The 16,992-nt window shown below is 49.7% G+C and overlaps 1 protein-coding gene and 1 long non-coding RNA gene across 21 annotated transcripts in view; one reads left to right on the top strand and one right to left on the bottom strand.

Annotated features, from left to right (window-relative positions):
* Positions 1–8,535: 8,535 nt before the first annotated feature.
* LOC140619153 (uncharacterized) lies at positions 8,536–16,653 on the top strand. The gene is made up of 2 exons (XR_012019084.1): positions 8,536–9,782; positions 16,534–16,653. It is a non-coding gene; the product is annotated as an uncharacterized lncRNA (long non-coding RNA).
* The window catches only part of RIMBP2 (RIMS binding protein 2), a 224,486-nt gene continuing 221,083 nt past the window's right edge, over positions 13,590–16,992 (bottom strand). For 12 of the 20 annotated variants that reach the window (XM_072802123.1, XM_072802119.1, XM_072802121.1 and 9 more), the window contains one exon: positions 13,590–15,028. In XM_072802123.1, the coding sequence (XP_072658224.1) occupies positions 14,840–15,028 (189 nt within the window). In that variant the 3' untranslated portion in view covers positions 13,590–14,839. Of the gene's footprint in view, positions 15,029–16,614; positions 16,662–16,992 lie in introns of all 20 variants that reach the window. The other 8 variants (XM_072802116.1, XM_072802127.1, XM_072802118.1 and 5 more) reach the window with 3 other exon arrangements.

The raw sequence follows: 16,992 nt of genomic DNA, 5'->3' as shown, positions 1-16,992 counted from the left end.
TGAGACGTACTTCAGAACCAAAAGAGCAAGCCACGCCAAATGAGGACACAGTTACGCAGGGTGACTTGTGGACAAGGGCAATGCAGGGCATTTACACACCATTTATCCGCCCAGCCTGGACTACCACCCATAGTTGTTACAGAGTGACCAGCGTGGTGGAAGATCCCAGGCCAGAGGGGAGAATGCAACGGAGGCCCGAAGATGGGAGTGAGAGTTGTCACTCCTGCCCAGCTCCCCCCACCTCCTCTTATCGTTCTGGCCCATACCACCTGCACACTGCCAGGCCCCTACAGCTAGGTACCGGGAACAGACTGGCAGCCCTAAGCCACAGCAGCAGCACAAACAGCAGCTCCGGGTTCCCCGGCAATCTCAGCAAGAGTTCCTTTCCTCTGAGCCGGCAGAGGCCTGTGAGCTTCAGTGGAAGTGGGGGCTCACACTGCAATGGGGGCGGGTCAGGGCGGTGTCAGCCACTCCAGGCTTCTCCAGCAGCATAGTAGTAGATTGGTTCTTAGGAGCCAGCACCACCCCAGCGTTGCTCCATTCCTCATGGTTGAAGGAGGGGGGACAGTGAGGGCTGTAGTTCCTTCCTGCTGGAAAGGCAGGGTTTAGGACCTGGGAAGCAAGAAGCTACCCAGCATCTGCTGTAGACATTACCCTATACTAAGCTGAGCCACCATCGTTAGAGCCGTTATTTTGGCACTTGCAGGCACAGGCTGAGCATTGTCCTTCCACATTTCCTAAAAAGGTCAGTCCAGTTGGACAGTGATCTCTTTTGAGGAGGTGGTCCTACAGGTCAGACCTACAGTGTGCAAGTAGTGAGGTAGAAAATCTGCCGGATATGCAAGGAAGGCAGAATTAAGGATCCAGCCTAGTTTTACTGATACAGGATAACCCACTCAAGGACAGTGAAAATGAGCATCAACACCCATGACAGTGTGTTAGTGAAACAGGTTCCCCACACCCTGCTCTAGTTTTGTTTATAGCAGAGGCAAAATAAGTCCATTTTTATCAAACCTGCATAATTCTTTTTTTACCTGCATAATTCTTTATGTAAGTGCAGCAAGAATAGTCCCTGGTCATTTAGGTTCTTTTGAGTCTGCTTTGCTAGAACTTCTAAGGACTATCAGAGCTTTTAATAGCCTTTAAAGGCTAAGAGCCCAGCCAAGTATTTGCCATCACACTCACAATACCTACAGATAGGATTGCTTCGTTTCTTGAGGTCCCCCAAATGTCCTGAGGTTCCTGCACCTGCCAGGCAGTGACCTTCCTTACTCACCTGGTCAGCGCCCCTTCCTCCTCCTCCTGGAACCCTGGAAGCCAGGTACCAGGCCAGTTTCTCCCAAGGGGCTTGCTTCATTGGGTCCATAAAGTCAGCCTCTGTTCTTAAAGCTATCTGGTCCCCTCCGCCTACCCATGGCTCTCTCAAATACGACCTGCCAGTCAAAGCCTCAGCAGTATAACCAGCGCTCCCAGAACAGATTCTTGTTGAACCAATGCAAGTAACTGGAATGGATTTCTCACTCTGTCATTGCCCCGAGCCCTAGCCAAACCCTCCTGGACATGAGTGCACATGGAGCTCACCACTCACGTTTGGCACAAGCACTCCAGGGCTCACCTGTAAGAAAGCCTCTTGTGGATTAGCACCCTGACCCCACTGACTCCTTTCTCAACCAAATAATATAAAAGTCTTAATATATGTGCTAGATGGGGGATAAAAGGTCTCCAGTCAACCAGCAAAAGCCTGTAACACCTGCACCATTTTAGGGTTTGGGGAGGTTCGTATTGTATTCAGTGTCACTTCTGTCTCATCCAGTGAGCTGACACACAGAATGACCCTTGCTCTAGGCTCTTGCTGGTATTGGCCCCCCAGCCTCCTGACTTTACGCCTATAATGATGTGGCTGCTTGAGCTGAAGGATAACTCCAGTTATGCCACCCAAATTCACTGGCCCTGGTTTGATCCAGATCCTGTAGAAGATTCACACCCACAACATATTCAGGAATGGGGTTAATATGCACAGGACAAAGCCTGCCCATCTGTTGATAGAGGCTTTTTGTCTAAACTTGGTCATTTGTCCCCTATAGCCATCGGTGGCCTATTTTTCCCCCAGATTTTTAGGGGCCTTCCATAGATGAGTGTGCATTCAGCTCTAGCATCAATCAGAGCCAGTCCAGCCTGTCTTTCGGTGCAAGACCAACAAATGCTTCATTCCACGTGAGGCCTCTGGTCACCCCCCGCCCCCATGCATGCACTGGAGGACCATGTCATCCTCGGGAGCAAGGGTCCACCTCTGCAAGTCCCCCATTAGTGGAGGGCACTCAGCGATGCATCAGGCTTCGTTGGAGCCTTCCTTCACGGGGATAAACTGCTCTGCTTAGGCAAGAGCCCCCATGGACTTAGCAAGACTACATTGGGTTGGTCGGATTTTCTCTCGGGGTCCCAGATACTCGGTCTAGTCACAGCTGTGTACCAGTGACCGCCATCGGCCCCTCCCACCATTTTATGTTTCTCCCTATTTTTCAAGCCATCTATTTCCCTCATGGCCAAGGCTTTCCGTTTCAGTTAGGCCAGCCTCCACAGGTTCCCACAAGCCCTCGGGGCAAGGACAGCCACTGTGGTCCCACAACACCCCTGGCCCAGACGGGTGAAATGCGTCTCTCCCGCCACAGGGAACCAGTGCTTGTCCAGCCTCTCCAGCACCTGGCAGGAGTGTCACCCTGCCAATGGCCCGGGGCAATGAGGGCCGTTCTTACCATCTCAGACACTTGGCACATGATATGGTCGCCCCCGGTACCCGCATCTGGAGGCCCAGGCTGCCACATGCTCCGGCCCTCGCTTAGAGTGGCTCCTTAGCATTCCCTGTTCCACGGACGGCAGCCCCCCCGTCTTGGACCTCAGGCTCCCCCACGGTAGCTCCTCAGTTCCATGCACGGTGCGGCCGCCCATAGATGGCACCAGACCACAGACAACAGGCTCCCCCAAAACACTGGGCTCCACCAGTGCCACAGACGGGGCTCAACCCACAGACAGGGGAATCCTCCCCAGAGATTGTGGGCTCCTCCCCATACAGAGCAGGATCCACCAGTTCCATGGAGAACAGGCTCCCACAGGGTCAGGGGCTCCCCCACAGACAGGGGATTCCCCCACAGATAGGGGGCTCACCCCACAGACGGGGGGCTCCTCCCAAAGACAGGGGGCTGACCCCACAGACAGGTGGCTCGCCCCATAGGAGGCTCCTCAGACAGGAAGCTCCTTCCTCAGGAGGCTCCCCCACAGACAAGGGACTCTGCCACAGACAGGAGGCTCCCCCCACAAGGGCTCTGCCCACAGACTGGGGGCTCCCCCACAGACAGGAGGCTCCTCCCACAGACAGGGGGCTCCCCCACAGACAGGGGGCTCCTCCACAGACAGGAGGCTCCTCCCACAGACAGGGGGCTCCTCCACAGACAGGGGGCTCCTCCCACAGACAGGAGGCTCCTCCCACAGACAGGGGGCTCCCCCACAGACAGGGGGCTCCTCCACAGACAGGAGGCTCCTCCCACAGACAGGGGGCTCCTCCACAGACAGGAGGCTCCTCCCACAGACAGGGGGCTCCTCCACAGACAAGGGGCTCCCCCACAGAAAGGAGGCTCCTTCCACAGACAGGAGGCTCCTCCCACAGACACGAGGCTCCCCCACAGACAGGGGACTCCCCCACAGAAAGGAGGCTCCTTCCACAGACAGGAGGCTCCTCCCACAGACAGGGGGCTCCTCCCACAGACAGGGGGCTCCTCCACAGACAGGGGGCTCCTCCCACAGACAGGGGGCTCCCCCACAGACAGGGGACTCCCCCACAGAAAGGAGGCTCCTTCCACAGACAGGAGGCTCCTCCCACAGACAGGGGGCTCTCCCACAGACAGGGGGCTCCTCCACAGACAGGGGGCTCCTCCCACAGACAGGGGGCTCCCCCACAGACAGGGGACTCCCCCACAGAAAGGAGGCTCCTTCCACAGACAGGAGGCTCCTCCCACAGACAGGGGGCTCTCCCACAGACAGGGGGCTCCTCCACAGACAGGGGGCTCCTCCCACAGACAGGGGGCTCCCCCACAGACAGGGGGCTCCTCCACAGACAGGAGGCTCCTCCCACAGACAGGGGGCTCCCCCACAGACAGGGGGCTCCTCCACAGACAGGGGGCTCCTCCCAAAGACAGGGGGCTCCTCCACAGACAAGAGGCTCCTCCCACAGACAGGGGACTCTCGGGAGGTTTTTGATGACTGCTTCAATTTCCTCCCTGGTTATTGGCCTGTTCAGGTTTTCTATTTCTTCCTGTTCCAGTTTTGGTAGTTTGTGGCTTTCCAGGAATGCGTCCATTTCTTCTAGATTGCCTAATTTATTGGCGTATAGCTGTTCATAATATGTTTTTAAAATCGTTTGTATTTCCTTGGTGTTGGTAGTGATCTCTCCTTTCTCAGTCATGATTTTATTAATTTGAGTCTTCTCTCTCTTCTTTTTAATAAGGCTGGCTAATGGTTTATCTATCTTATTAATTCTTTCAAAGAACCAACTCCTGGTTCTGTTGATCTGTTCCACAGTTCTTCTGGTCTCGATTTCGTTGAGTTCTGCTCGAATCTTTATTAACTCCCTTCTTCTCTTGGGTGTAGGATCTATTTGCTGTTTTTTCTCTAGCTCCTTTATGTGTAAGGTTAGCTTTTGTATTTGAGTTCTTTCCAGTTTTTGAATGGATGCTTGTATTGCGATGTATTTCCCCCTTAGGACTGCTTTTGCTGCATCCCAAAGATTTTGAACGGTTGTATCTTCATTCTCATTAGTTTCCATGAATCTTTTTAATTCTTCCTTAATTTCCTGGTTGACCCTTTTATCTTTTAGCAGGATGGTCCTTAACCTCCACGTGTTTGAGGTCCTTCCAAACTTCTTGTTGTGATTTAGTTCTAATTTCAAGGCATTATGGTCCGAGAATATGCAGGGGACAATCCCAATCTTTTGGTATCGGTTCAGACCCGATTTGTGACCCAATATGTGGTCTATTCTGGAGAAAGTTCCATGTGCGCTTGAGAAGAATGTGTATTCAGTTGAGTTTGGATGTAAAGTTCTGTAGATATCTGTGAAATCCATCTGGTCCAGTGTATCATTTAAAGCTCTCGTTTCTTTGGAGATGTTTTGCTTAGAAGACCTATCGAGTATAGAAAGAGCTAGATTGAAGTCACCAAGTATAAGTGTATTATTATCTAAGTATTTCTTCACTTTGGTTAATAATTGATTTATATATTTGGCAGCTCCCACATTCGGGGCATATATATTGAGGATTGTTAAGTCCTCTTGTTGAATAGATCCTTTAAGTATGATATAGTGTCCCTCTTCATCTCTCACTACAGTCTTTGGGGTAAATTTTAGTTTATCTGATATAAGGATGGCTACCCCTGCTTTCTTTTGAGGACCATTCGAATGGTAAATGGTTCTCCAACCTTTTATTTTCAGGCTGTAGGTGTCCTTCTGTCTAAAATGAGTCTCTTGTAGACAGCAAATAGATGGGTCCTGCCTTTTTATCCAGTCTGAAACCCTGCGCCTTTTGATGGGGTCATTAAGCCCGTTCACATTCAGAGTTACTATTGAGAGATAGGAGTTTAGTGTCATCATGATATCTATTCAGTCTTTGTTTTTGTGGACTGTTCCACTGAACTTCTTCTTAAAGGGGAATTTTAAGAGTCCCCCTTAAAATTTCTTGCAGAGCTGGTTTGGAGGTCACATATTCTTTCAGTTGCTGCCTGTCTTGGAAGCTCTTTATCTCTCCTTCCATTTTGAATGAGAGCCTTGCTGGATAAAGTATTCTTGGTTGCATGTTCTTCTCATTTAGGACCCTGAATATATCCTGCCAGCCCTTTCTGGCCTGCCAGGTCTCTGTGGAGAGGTCTGCTGTTACCAGACAGGGGACTCTCCCACAGACTTGAGGCTCCCCCCACAGGGGCTCTGCCCACAGACTGGGGGCTCCCCCACAGACAGGAGGCTCCTTCCACAGACAGGAGGCTCCTCCCACAGACAGGGGGCTCCTCCCACAGACAGGGGGCTCCCCCACAGACAGGGGGCTCCTCCACAGACAGGGGGCTCCTTCCACAGACAGGGGGCTCCTCCACAGACAGGAGGCTCCTCCACAGACAGGGGGCTCCTCCCACAGACAGGGGGCTCCTCCACAGACAGGGGGCTCCTCCCACAGACAGGGGGCTCTCCCACAGACAGGGGGCTCCTCCACAGACAGGGGGCTCCTTCCACAGACAGGGGGCTCCTCCCACAGACAGGGGGCTCCTCCACAGACAGGAGGCTCCTCCCACAGACAGGGGGCTCCTCCACAGACAGGGGGCTCCTCCCACAGATAGGGGGCTCCCCCACAGACAGGGGGCTCCTCCACAGACAGGAGGCTCCTCCCACAGACAGGGGACTCTCCCACAGACTTGAGGCTCCCCCCACAGGGGCTCTGCCCACAGACTGGGGGCTCCCCCACAGACAGGAGGCTCCTTCCACAGACAGGGGGCTCCTCCACAGACAGGAGGCTCCTCCCACAGACAGTGGACTCTCCCACAGACTTGAGGCTCCCCCCACAGGGGCTCTGCCCACAAACTGGGGGCTCCCCCACAGACAGGGGGCTCCTCCCACAGACAGGAGGCTCCTTCCACAGAGAGGGGCCTCCTCCCACAGACAGAGGGCTCCCCCACAGACAGGGGGCTCCTCCACAGACAAGGGGCTCCCCCACAGACAGGGGGCTCCTTCCAGAGACAGGGGGCTCCCCCACAGACAGGGGGCTCCCCCACAGACAGGAGGCTCCTTCCACAGACAGGGGTCTCCTCCCACAGACAGGAGGCTCCTTCCACAGACGGGGGGTTCCCCCACAGACAGGAGGCTGCTTTCACAGACAGGGGGCTCCCCCACAGACTGGGGACTCCCCCACAGACAGGAGGCTGCTTCCACAGACAGGGGGCTCCCCCACAGACTGGGGGCTCCCCCACAGACAGGAGGCTGCTTCCACAGACTGGGGACTCCCCCAGAGACAGGAGGCTGCTTCCACAGACAGGGGACTCCCCCACAGACAGGAGGCTCCCCCACAGGGGCTCCTCCCACAGACAGGGGGCTCCTCCACAGACAAGAGGCTCCTCCCACAGACAGGGGACTCTCCCACAGACTTGAGGCTCCCCCCACAGGGGCTCTGCCCACAGACTGGGGGCTCCCCCACAGACAGGAGGCTCCTTCCACAGACAGGGGGCTCCTCCCACAGACAGGGGGCTCCTCCACAGACAGGAGGCTCCTCCCACAGACAGGGGACTCTCCCACAGACTTGAGGCTCCCCCCACAGGGGCTCTGCCCACAGACTGGGGGCTCCCCCACAGACAGGAGGCTCCTTCCACAGACAGGGGGCTCCTCCACAGACAGGGGGCTCCTCCCACAGACAGGGGGCTCCTCCACAGACAGGAGGCTCCTTCCACAGACAGGAGGCTCCTCCCACAGACAGGGGGCTCCTCCACAGACAGGAGGCTCCATCCACAGACAGGGGGCTCCTTCCACAGACAGGAGGCTCCTCCCACAGACAGGAGGCTCCTCCCACAGTCGGGGTCTCCTCCCACAGACAGGGGGCTCCCGCACAGACAGGAGGCTCCTTCCACAGACAGGGAGCTCCTTCCACAGACAGGGGGCTCCCCCACAGACAGGGGGCTCCCCCACAGACAGGAGGCTCCTTCCACAGACGGGGGGCTCCTCCACAGATAGGAGGCTCCTTCCACAGACAGGGGGCTCCTCCCACAGACAGGAGGCTCCTCCCACAGACAGGGGGCTCCTCCCACAGACAGGAGGTTCCTCCCCCAGACAGAGGCTCCTCCCACAGACGGGGTCTCCTCCCACAGACAGGTGGCTCCTTTCACTGACAGGAGGCTCCTCCCCCAGACAGGAGGCTCCTCCCACAGACAGGAGGCTCCTTCCACAGACAGGGGGCTCCTCCCACAGACTGGGGGCTCCTCCCACAGACAGGGGGATCCTCCCACAGACAGGAGGCTCCTTCCACAGACGAGGGGCTCCCCCACAGATAGGAGGCTCCTTCCACAGACAGGGGGCTCCTCCCACAGACAGAAGGCTCCTCCCACAGACAGGGGGCTCCTCTCACAGACAGGAGGCTCCTCCCACAGACAGGAGGCTCCTCCCACAGACGGGGTCTCCTCCCACAGACAGGGGGCTCCTCTCACAGACAGGAGGCTCCTCTCACAGACGGGGTCTCCTCCCACAGACAGGGGGCTCCCCCACAGACAGGAGGCTCCTTCCACAGACAGGGGGCTCCTCCCACAGACAGGGGGCTCCCCCACAGACAGTGGGCTCCTCCCACAGACAGGAGGTTCCTTCCACAGAGAGGGGGCTCCTCCCACAGACAGGGGGCTCCCCCACAAACAGGGGGCTCCCCCACAGACAGGAGGCTCCTTCCACAGACAGGGGGCTCCTCCCACAGACAGGGGGCTCCTCCCACAGACAGGAGGCTCCCCCACAGAGAGGGGGCTCCTCCACAGACAGGGGGCTCCTCCCACAGACAGCAGACAGCAGGCTCCTCCAGTTCCAATGACACGGGCCTCTCTACGGTTAGCGAGCTCCTCCCCACAGACAGTGCCCCCCTGGCAGCAGGATCTGCCCCCGCCACCCCCTTAAGCATCCAGGCCTGTTTGTCTTCAGCCTCTTGCTGACTATGCCTTAGTGTTCCCCAACTCACCTTAGTGTACCCCTTCTTCCTCTTGAGCATGGACTCCAGGGGGGCAGGGACTCCGTCCTCCTCCCTGCTATCTCCCGGGCTCTAAAGCAGTGCCTGGGACACAGCGTGTTCTCAGCTGTCTACTGAGGGGTAAATCATTAATGCCACCCATAGTCAAGTGGCACTCCTGTTTCTTATGTGCCGTCAAGTTCGGGAACCCTCTCAACCCCACTACCTGCTTTCCATTCTGCTCACCTGGGGGCTTTAGAAACTACTGGCAGAGCCCCAGCATCTTCTCCTAGTGAGCATCTCGCTTGAGACCTGGACATGGGTGCACTCCAGTCTTCCCGGGGCTGGGACAACAGGGATCAAGTATACCAGGGGGCTGCCTGAACCATTCATGTGGGCAACATCCAATCAGGCTTCCAAGAAGTCAGACCAGCTCTTCTGTTGCCATTGCATTGCTTCCTTCCTGGGGGACCTGGACAAGTAGGCCCAGCCCAGTCCATCCTTGTCCACGCTCTCCAGTTTCCTGTCCAGTGCCAGGGTGTGATTGGTATGGCCGGGATCGGGGCAGGAAGGAGCCCCTTGGAGGGGCACTTTATGGTCTCAGCTATTGCGTGGCCAGTGCTGCCTTAGCACAGATGGGCACCATGCCCCTGGTCCTGGGGCCTATGGAGACTCTACCTGCCCAGGAGGCAGGCCGGCCACCAAGCTTCATTCTTCGGCCCTGAAGCACCTGCCGTAATATGCATGCCTTTGCCATTCCCTGCCTGGCCCCAGGCTAGTGAGTTTGGACTTGTAGATTTATATATAAACACACATGCTACATAATCTTTCTGGACAGCACTTGCATTCCCTCTCACTCAACTTTTACTGATTTTTTATTAGATTCTATTTATTTGAGAGAGTGCAAGCAAGTGAGCAGGATTGGGAGGAGGAGCAGAGGCAGAGGGAGAAGTAGACTCCCAGCTGAGCCTGGAGCCCAATGCAAGGCTCAATCCCAGGACCGTGAGATCATCACCTGAGCCAAAATCAAGAGTCAGATGCCTAACCAACTGAGTCACCCAGGTACTCTAACTTTTGTTTTAAATCAATTTTATTGAGTTATAATTTACATATCAGCAAATGCAATTGCATGAGTTTTGACAAATGCATACACTCCTGTATCTCTGCCTCAGTCAGATTTAGAAAAATATCTATTCCCTCCCACAAAAAGTTCCTTCTTGCTCCTTTGCAAACAGTCCTCATCTGTCCCCAAGTAACCAATGATCTGCTTATACCTACTCTGGAATTGTATGAAAATGAGATCCTATAGCATGCGCTCCTTTGTGTCTGGTTTCTTTTGCTCAAGATATACTGTGTTTCAAAGATTCATCCAGGTGACTGTGTAAGGGGTATATTTGCTAAGCTATGCTCCTCTGTCTCATTCCATTTTATGTTTAATCATCAATAGATGGATATTTGGAGTGTTTCACACTTGGGGCTATTGTAATAAACTATTAAAAATTCTGTTCAAGCCTTGATGTGCACACATACTTTCATTTCTGTTGGGTATGTACATAGACACAGAGATGCTAGATCTGTACACTGAGGGTCTCTATGTAATAAGTGCTGCACTCCTGGCTCTGTCCTGCAAGGCGTGCGAATTCCAGGTGCTCTGCATCTTCACCAATGTTTGATGATGTCACTCTTTTCCATTTTAATAGAATTTTAAAATTCTAACTAAAATTAAATAACCCAAATAAGATAAAATTGCATGTAATGTAACATTATATTATTTGGGTTATTATTTGCATGTCCCTGCTGACGAATACTGAGCTTCTTTCTGGGTGCATTCTGGCCATTTTTACATTTTCTATAAAAGCCCTGTTCAAATCTTTTGTACGTTTTTTAAAAAATTGGTCTTATTGAATTGTAAAATGTCTTTATATATTCTAGATACAAATCTTTTGTCAGATATACGCGCACTATGAAAGTCTCCTCCCAGTTTCTAGATTGCTGTTTTGTTCTCTTAAATATCAAAGAGAAGATGTTTTTAAATTTGATGAAGTCCAATTATCAGGGTTTTTTTCCGTACAGTTTGTGCTTATTGTGTCCTACATAAGACCTCTTTCTGGCCAAATTTCTCCATTTTCTTCTAGAAGCTTTATGGTTTCAACTTTTTCATTTAGGACTGTGATCTGTTTGGGGTTAATTTTTGTACACCATGGAAGATAACAGTTTTCCCCCTCATAAATAACTAGGTCTTTCTGCAACATTTCTAGAAAACACCATATTTCTTTCCTCTACTGAACTACCTTGGCACCTTTGCTACAAATGAACGTGCCACCTACATATGCATTTACTTCAAGACTCTCTAGTTTGTGCCCATGACTTCAATGTCCACATTTTACAAAAAACAACACTGTCTTGATTACTATAGCCTTACAAGTCTCAAAATCAGGTGATTAGAGACTTTCAACTTTGTTCATCTTTTTCAAAACTGTTTTGGTGATCGTAGATCACTTCCATTTCTGCATTATTTTTTTAATGCAGTTAAAGCAAAGGCCTGCTGGGATTTTGACTCCATTCACTGAATCAATAGATCCACTTGAGAGAAATCAGAAATTTAACAATATTACATCTTCTAAACCACGAACATATTCTGTATCGCTTTAAGAGCCCTTTTGTATCTAAGCAATGTTTTATAATTTTCAGCACACAGGTTTTGCTCATGTTTTGTTAAACGTGTTCCTAAGTATATCATGGTTTTGGTGAGAACATAACTAATTACATATATTTTTATTATTATACCACTTCTATTTGTACTTTAATTTCTGTTTTAATTGTTCCCTGCTAGTTTGTAGAAATACCAATGATGTGTGTATGTTGACCTCATTGCTCCCCCGGGGGGACAGAAGTTGTCAAATGCACTTCTTCTTCCCAACACATTCTGTAGCTCTCTTAGCATTTTCTACATACAGTTTCGTCATCTGCAAAAAAAGACTATTTTACTTCTTCCTTTCCGAAGTATAGGACTTTTCTTTCCTTATTATGCTGATGTCTTAATTGTGGCATGTGTAATGTTGAACATAAGTGGTCAAATGGATGTCCTTGCATTGGTTTTGATGGAAAAAACACAGCCCGTCTTTTACTATTAAGTATGGTGTTGGCTGCTAATTTTTTCAAGTTGAGATAAATCCCTTCCTTCTCCTAGTTTCCTGAACAGGTGTTAAATTCTGTCCAATGCTTCCCTTGCATCTACCGAAATGATCAGATAGCTTTTGTCTTCTGCTCTATTAGTACAATAAAATATATTGGATTTTTTTTCCAGAAAGTTAAGGCAGCCTTCATTCCTGGGATGAGCTACAACTGGGCATAGAGTATCAATCATCCTTTTAATATATTGCTGGATTTAATCTGCAAGTATTTCATTAAGGAATTTTTTAAAAATTCATGGTGCACTTGGTCTGTGGATTTCTTGTAATGTCTTCATCTAGTTTTGCTATCAGGAAACTGCTGGCCTCCGGAGTTTGGGCATTTTCCTTCTCTCTAGAAGTTATATACAGTTTGCATCATGTACTCCGTAAGTTTTCAGTAGTATTTATCAAAGCTAAGTCTGCTCATTATTGCTTCAGTTTTGCCTACATTTGGGTATGCCTCCATACTTGGGGATATTTGTAAATATTTTCAAAAGATTTAGAAGAACATTAGTCCTGGCCACCTTTGCTAATTTTTTTTTTTTTGAGAAATTGTCACCAATTGTTTTTTACCATGGTAAATAAAGTATACATAGGAAAATTTACCATTTTCACTATCTTTAGACATGTAGTAGCAAAAAATGCATCCATGCGGTCGTTTAGACCCTAATTTCTTACCTCAGTATTTCTTGAACTGGAATTTATTTTTTTAATTTAAAACATTCCATTTGATCTAGGATTTTTTTTATTTTAGCTCTTCCAAGTTTATTCATCTCGCATAACTAAAACTCTATGCCCTCTGGCCTTCGGCAGAGGCTCGGCAATAAGATTGTGCAGTGTTCTCTACTCACATCGTCTGAATTGTAAAGTTGCCAAAGGAAATTTTTTTAAGATTTTATTTATTTATTCATGAGAGACACAGAGAGAGAGGCAGAGACATGGGCAGAGGGAGAAGCAGGTTCCATGCTGGGAGCCCAGCGTGGGACTCGATGCCAGGACTCTGGGATCATGCCCTGAGCCGGAGGCAGATGCTCAACTGCTGAGACACCCAGGCATCCCAGGAAATATTACAAACAGGGTTTGAATTCAGCCGCAAAGCCTCAGCTGTATGTGAGTGTTTCTCTTGCACAAAGAATATCGCCTCAGTGCGAATCACTTCTGTTGGCCCCAGCAGGCTGTTGCCAATGGTGCAAGAGCGACAGCATTTTGTAAATGACTCCCTGAGTGTTGGTCACAACTATTTTAGAAAAAAGGGAGTGCCAGAAAAGGCAAGGCTATCGAGTTTTTCTTGTTTGCACGGGAGAACGGAATCCCATGAGGCTGCTCTGATAAGAAGTGTTTATTTTTTATTTTTTTAATAATAAATTTATTTTTTATTGGTGTTCAATTTGCCAACATACAGAATAACACCCAGTGCTCATCCCGTCAAGTACCCACCTCAGTGCCCGCCACCCAGTCACCTCTACCCCCCGCCCTCCTCCCCTTCCACCACCCCTAGTTCGTTTCCCAGAGTTACGAGTCATGTTCTGTCTCCCTTTCTGATATTTCCCACTTATTTTTTCTCCTTTCCCCTTTATTCCCTTTCACTATTATTTATATTCCCCAAATGAATGAGACCATATAATGTTTGTCCTTCTCCGATTGACTTATTTCACTCAGCATAAGTGTTTAAAACAAAGATACAGAAGAAATGGAATTGTATAAAATAACAAATTTTATTTCTAGAAAATATCTTACACTAACTGTACACATGCACACACGCTCACAGTACTGAACCACACACAGACTAATTTCCTTTTAATAAATGTACCACATACTAATATATTACAATTTACAATATAATTTTTGAAGACACAATGGGAAAAGCTTAGTCATCCATTTATAAACCTTCCATAAATTACAAAAGAAAGGCAGTCTGAAAAGTATGTATAAAGAGTAAAAACAATTTACAAGTGGACAAGAAATACAAAAGAGTAACCAATCAAATACATCTGCCAGCAACTTTGTAAGTCTCTTGTTCAAGTGCCAATGATGAAGACTAGTGTGGAGCCATTTCAAACAGACTTAAGCTTAGGATGTTGTGGGTGTGGCGTGTGCATCATGGGGACTGCTCTGCTGTGTGCTGTTTGCTGGGGGGCGGGGGAGGAGGTCTGTGTATGGCATGTGACAGATCATGGAAGTGACATCAATCCATGTGCCACAACATGTAACACTGAAAGCAGTGAGCATATCTCAGCTTTTGGGCAGGTTGAAGGAGTGGTGCTTCTCCAAACAAAGTGACTTTCTCTCTTTCTCTCTCTCTCTTTCTCTCTTTTCTGAATGATCTAAGTAAGTAAACATTTTCTGTGTGTCGCCCGGCTCACTCTGGGAAGGCAAAAAGCTCGGGGTTCAAAATGCGCAGCCTGTACAACTGGATTTCAAAGCACTGTGTCTGTGAGAATGAAGAGCACTGAATGCACGACACATACAAAGTGTACACCGTAGCTTTTATTAGACAGTACAAATCATTGTGCATTAATAAGGCAAAACATCAAGGCGGTTAAACTAGGAATTTCAAGACCAGAGTTAAAGTGAGTTATGCGTCATGAGGCAAGCATTTTGCAAAGGGAAGAAGGTGGAAACCATTCCTTTAAGGGCGGATGACAAATGCACAGAGACCGGAAGCACAGGTGGGGAGTGAGCCACAAAAAGCTACTGGCCCCTGTGTGTCGGGGAGACCCCGCCTCCCGGCAGGCCGCAGGCAAGAGCGGTCGGAGAGGCTGGGAGGGAGCACCAGCGGCTCTTTGTCCTTGCAGTTGGCTTAAAGTGGATGGTAGTGCAAAGAGCATTTCTCTACTGGTGTCAGGGGAGGAGAGTGTTTTTTTAGGAAGTACTTGAGTCATGAAAGCCCTAGTTTGGAATTAAAGAGAATTACATGGATTGGGGAGTTGTCCAAAAGCACAAGGATCATTTCACTGCACCCAGCTTTTTCAGCAGTTTCTTGCCTCTGGAAAGCAGCCCCTTTTTCTTTTTCGAGGACATTTCCCTGCCTCTCCCAGGACTACCAGTACCCATAGATGACGGAGGTGACCCCGAATGGAGATGGGCTGTGGGGGATGGCGCTCTCCTTGCTGTACCTGAACCCTCAGGAGGAACCTAGTAGGTACAGTGTGACAGTTTATTGAGTGCATGAGCGCCAACAACATCCATCCGCTGGTAACATTGCACTGCCCCATTCCCCACCAGGAAAGGTAAGGGATGGCTCGTGTCTTCCTTTGGGGTTAAAGGATGCCATGAGCCTCGCGCACCCTCCCCACGGCAGGCCTAAGAGGGAGGGAGGGTCTAGCCATCCGCGTTTGGTCTGTGGTTTCTTTGTCTTTGGGGAAGGGGGATGCCACTGCTTTGGCAAAACAGAGCTAGGTAATAATTTACTTTGTAAATTAAGACCAAAAGCGGAGGGAGGGGGAGATTAGGTTATAGTGAAATTGGCCTAGTACCCATCAGTAATCTTAAAAGCAAAAGTTCTTAAAGGGAACTTGTTGGATCTGAAAGCACCGGGGTGTGGGGCCAGGGTGGGGGTGGGGGGAAAGGATAGAGAATGCTGATCTTATAGAGTGCATTCCTGGGGGAGTCAGTACACTGTAGCAGATGGCACACCGGTTGAAAGAAAAAAAAAAAAACTAAAATGAACCTCAATCATAATCAAAGGAAGCTTAAAGGCCCTTATCGCATGCTTTTGTTATTTCCAAGTGATTGGAGATGAATTTTTGCCAATAGAGAGCACACAGTAGTGCCTCTGTGTGCTTTGTGGGCTTACTCAGCAGCGGGGGCTCTGGTGCCCGCCTCCCATCTGCGCGCACCCCGGTGCACACCTGAGAGCACAGAGTCTCCTGTCCTGCACTCCCTCACCTCTCCACACAAAGCTCTGCCTAACATGAGTGTTCAGTAGCCAGCAGGCACGTGATGGGAGCCAAGGGCTTCAAGCTTGCTTGGATTTAAAATCAAGGTCTAGTTCCAATGGAAAACACCTAGTAAAGCATCCCAAAGTACACCTGAAGATACCATCTGTTCCATCTAAGGTAATCACTGCAGCTGCATGTCTCGTAAAACCTAGTATTGCATTGGTGCCCAGGCAGATTGGCCTCGCGGCAAACGCCCGTGTGCTCAGAACACTTGTTTGTGCTTTAGGGAGGAGCATATGCTCTCTCAAAAGATAGAGGTATGGCCACCTGACAGCACCTCGTGGGGAGTCAAGCCGGCAGGTGGCGTGTTCAGAGCCAAGTCTGGATCGCTCAGTGCTCACTACTCATCTGCTTGATCTCGAGTTATGTGTTTTTAAAGGAAAATTTTCCTATAGTAAACATCATTGTTTAGGTTGTGCTTTTTTCCAAGAGCGGCCAACAATGCAATATGCAGCTTGAGTTACGAGGAGACGTCGGAACACTCTCTACGTAAACAAACAATTAGCCTCTTAAGAAATATGTTCCCAATGTTGGCCTTTGAAATATTCTTAATGTAAATGGTAGGAAATGAGTAGTAAAGATGATTATTTGACTGCAAATCTAGTTGCTTTACAACTGAGATCGAGTAAGAGCCTACTATTTTAGGTCCAATGTTTTTTTGAGACATATTTCTTTTTTGTTGTTGTTTTAACCCCACAGTGAAGCCCTGCATCTCCCGCCCTAGTCCGCTAAGGCCGCTGGCACCGCTACCTGCACGGGTATCTTCAGCTGCTCACTTACGTGGAGGCTAGAGTGCCTGATTAAGGTGTGAAATGAACACTCTTCTTCTGTTTCCAAGCAGATGAGCAAAGAAATAAAAATATATATATATAAAAATATAATATATAAAAACTGGCAGTGATGAAATAAAATAAAAATGAGACACTACACATGAATGTTCTCTAATAGTTAATTATGCTGGACAAGGTCTCTGGTGTTTGGTAAGAGAACTAAAACCCTAGCAGGACAAATGGCCAGCCTGGCCACCGAACGGAAGGGCTAGTCATCCCCTTCACTCTCAGCCCAACCGGAATGTGCATCTACAGTGTAGGATGGGGGCTCCCTTGGTGAGGAAAGGCAGATTGGTTAGAATCAAGAGGGGCAGTTTTTGTGAAATAA

Source organism: Canis lupus, chromosome 27 (assembly GCF_048164855.1).
Source record: "Canis lupus baileyi chromosome 27, mCanLup2.hap1, whole genome shotgun sequence".
In the NCBI taxonomy this organism is placed as follows: Eukaryota; Metazoa; Chordata; class Mammalia; order Carnivora; family Canidae; genus Canis; species Canis lupus.
Note: the sequence above shows the minus strand (reverse complement) of the source record. Positions and strands in the feature narration are given on the sequence as shown.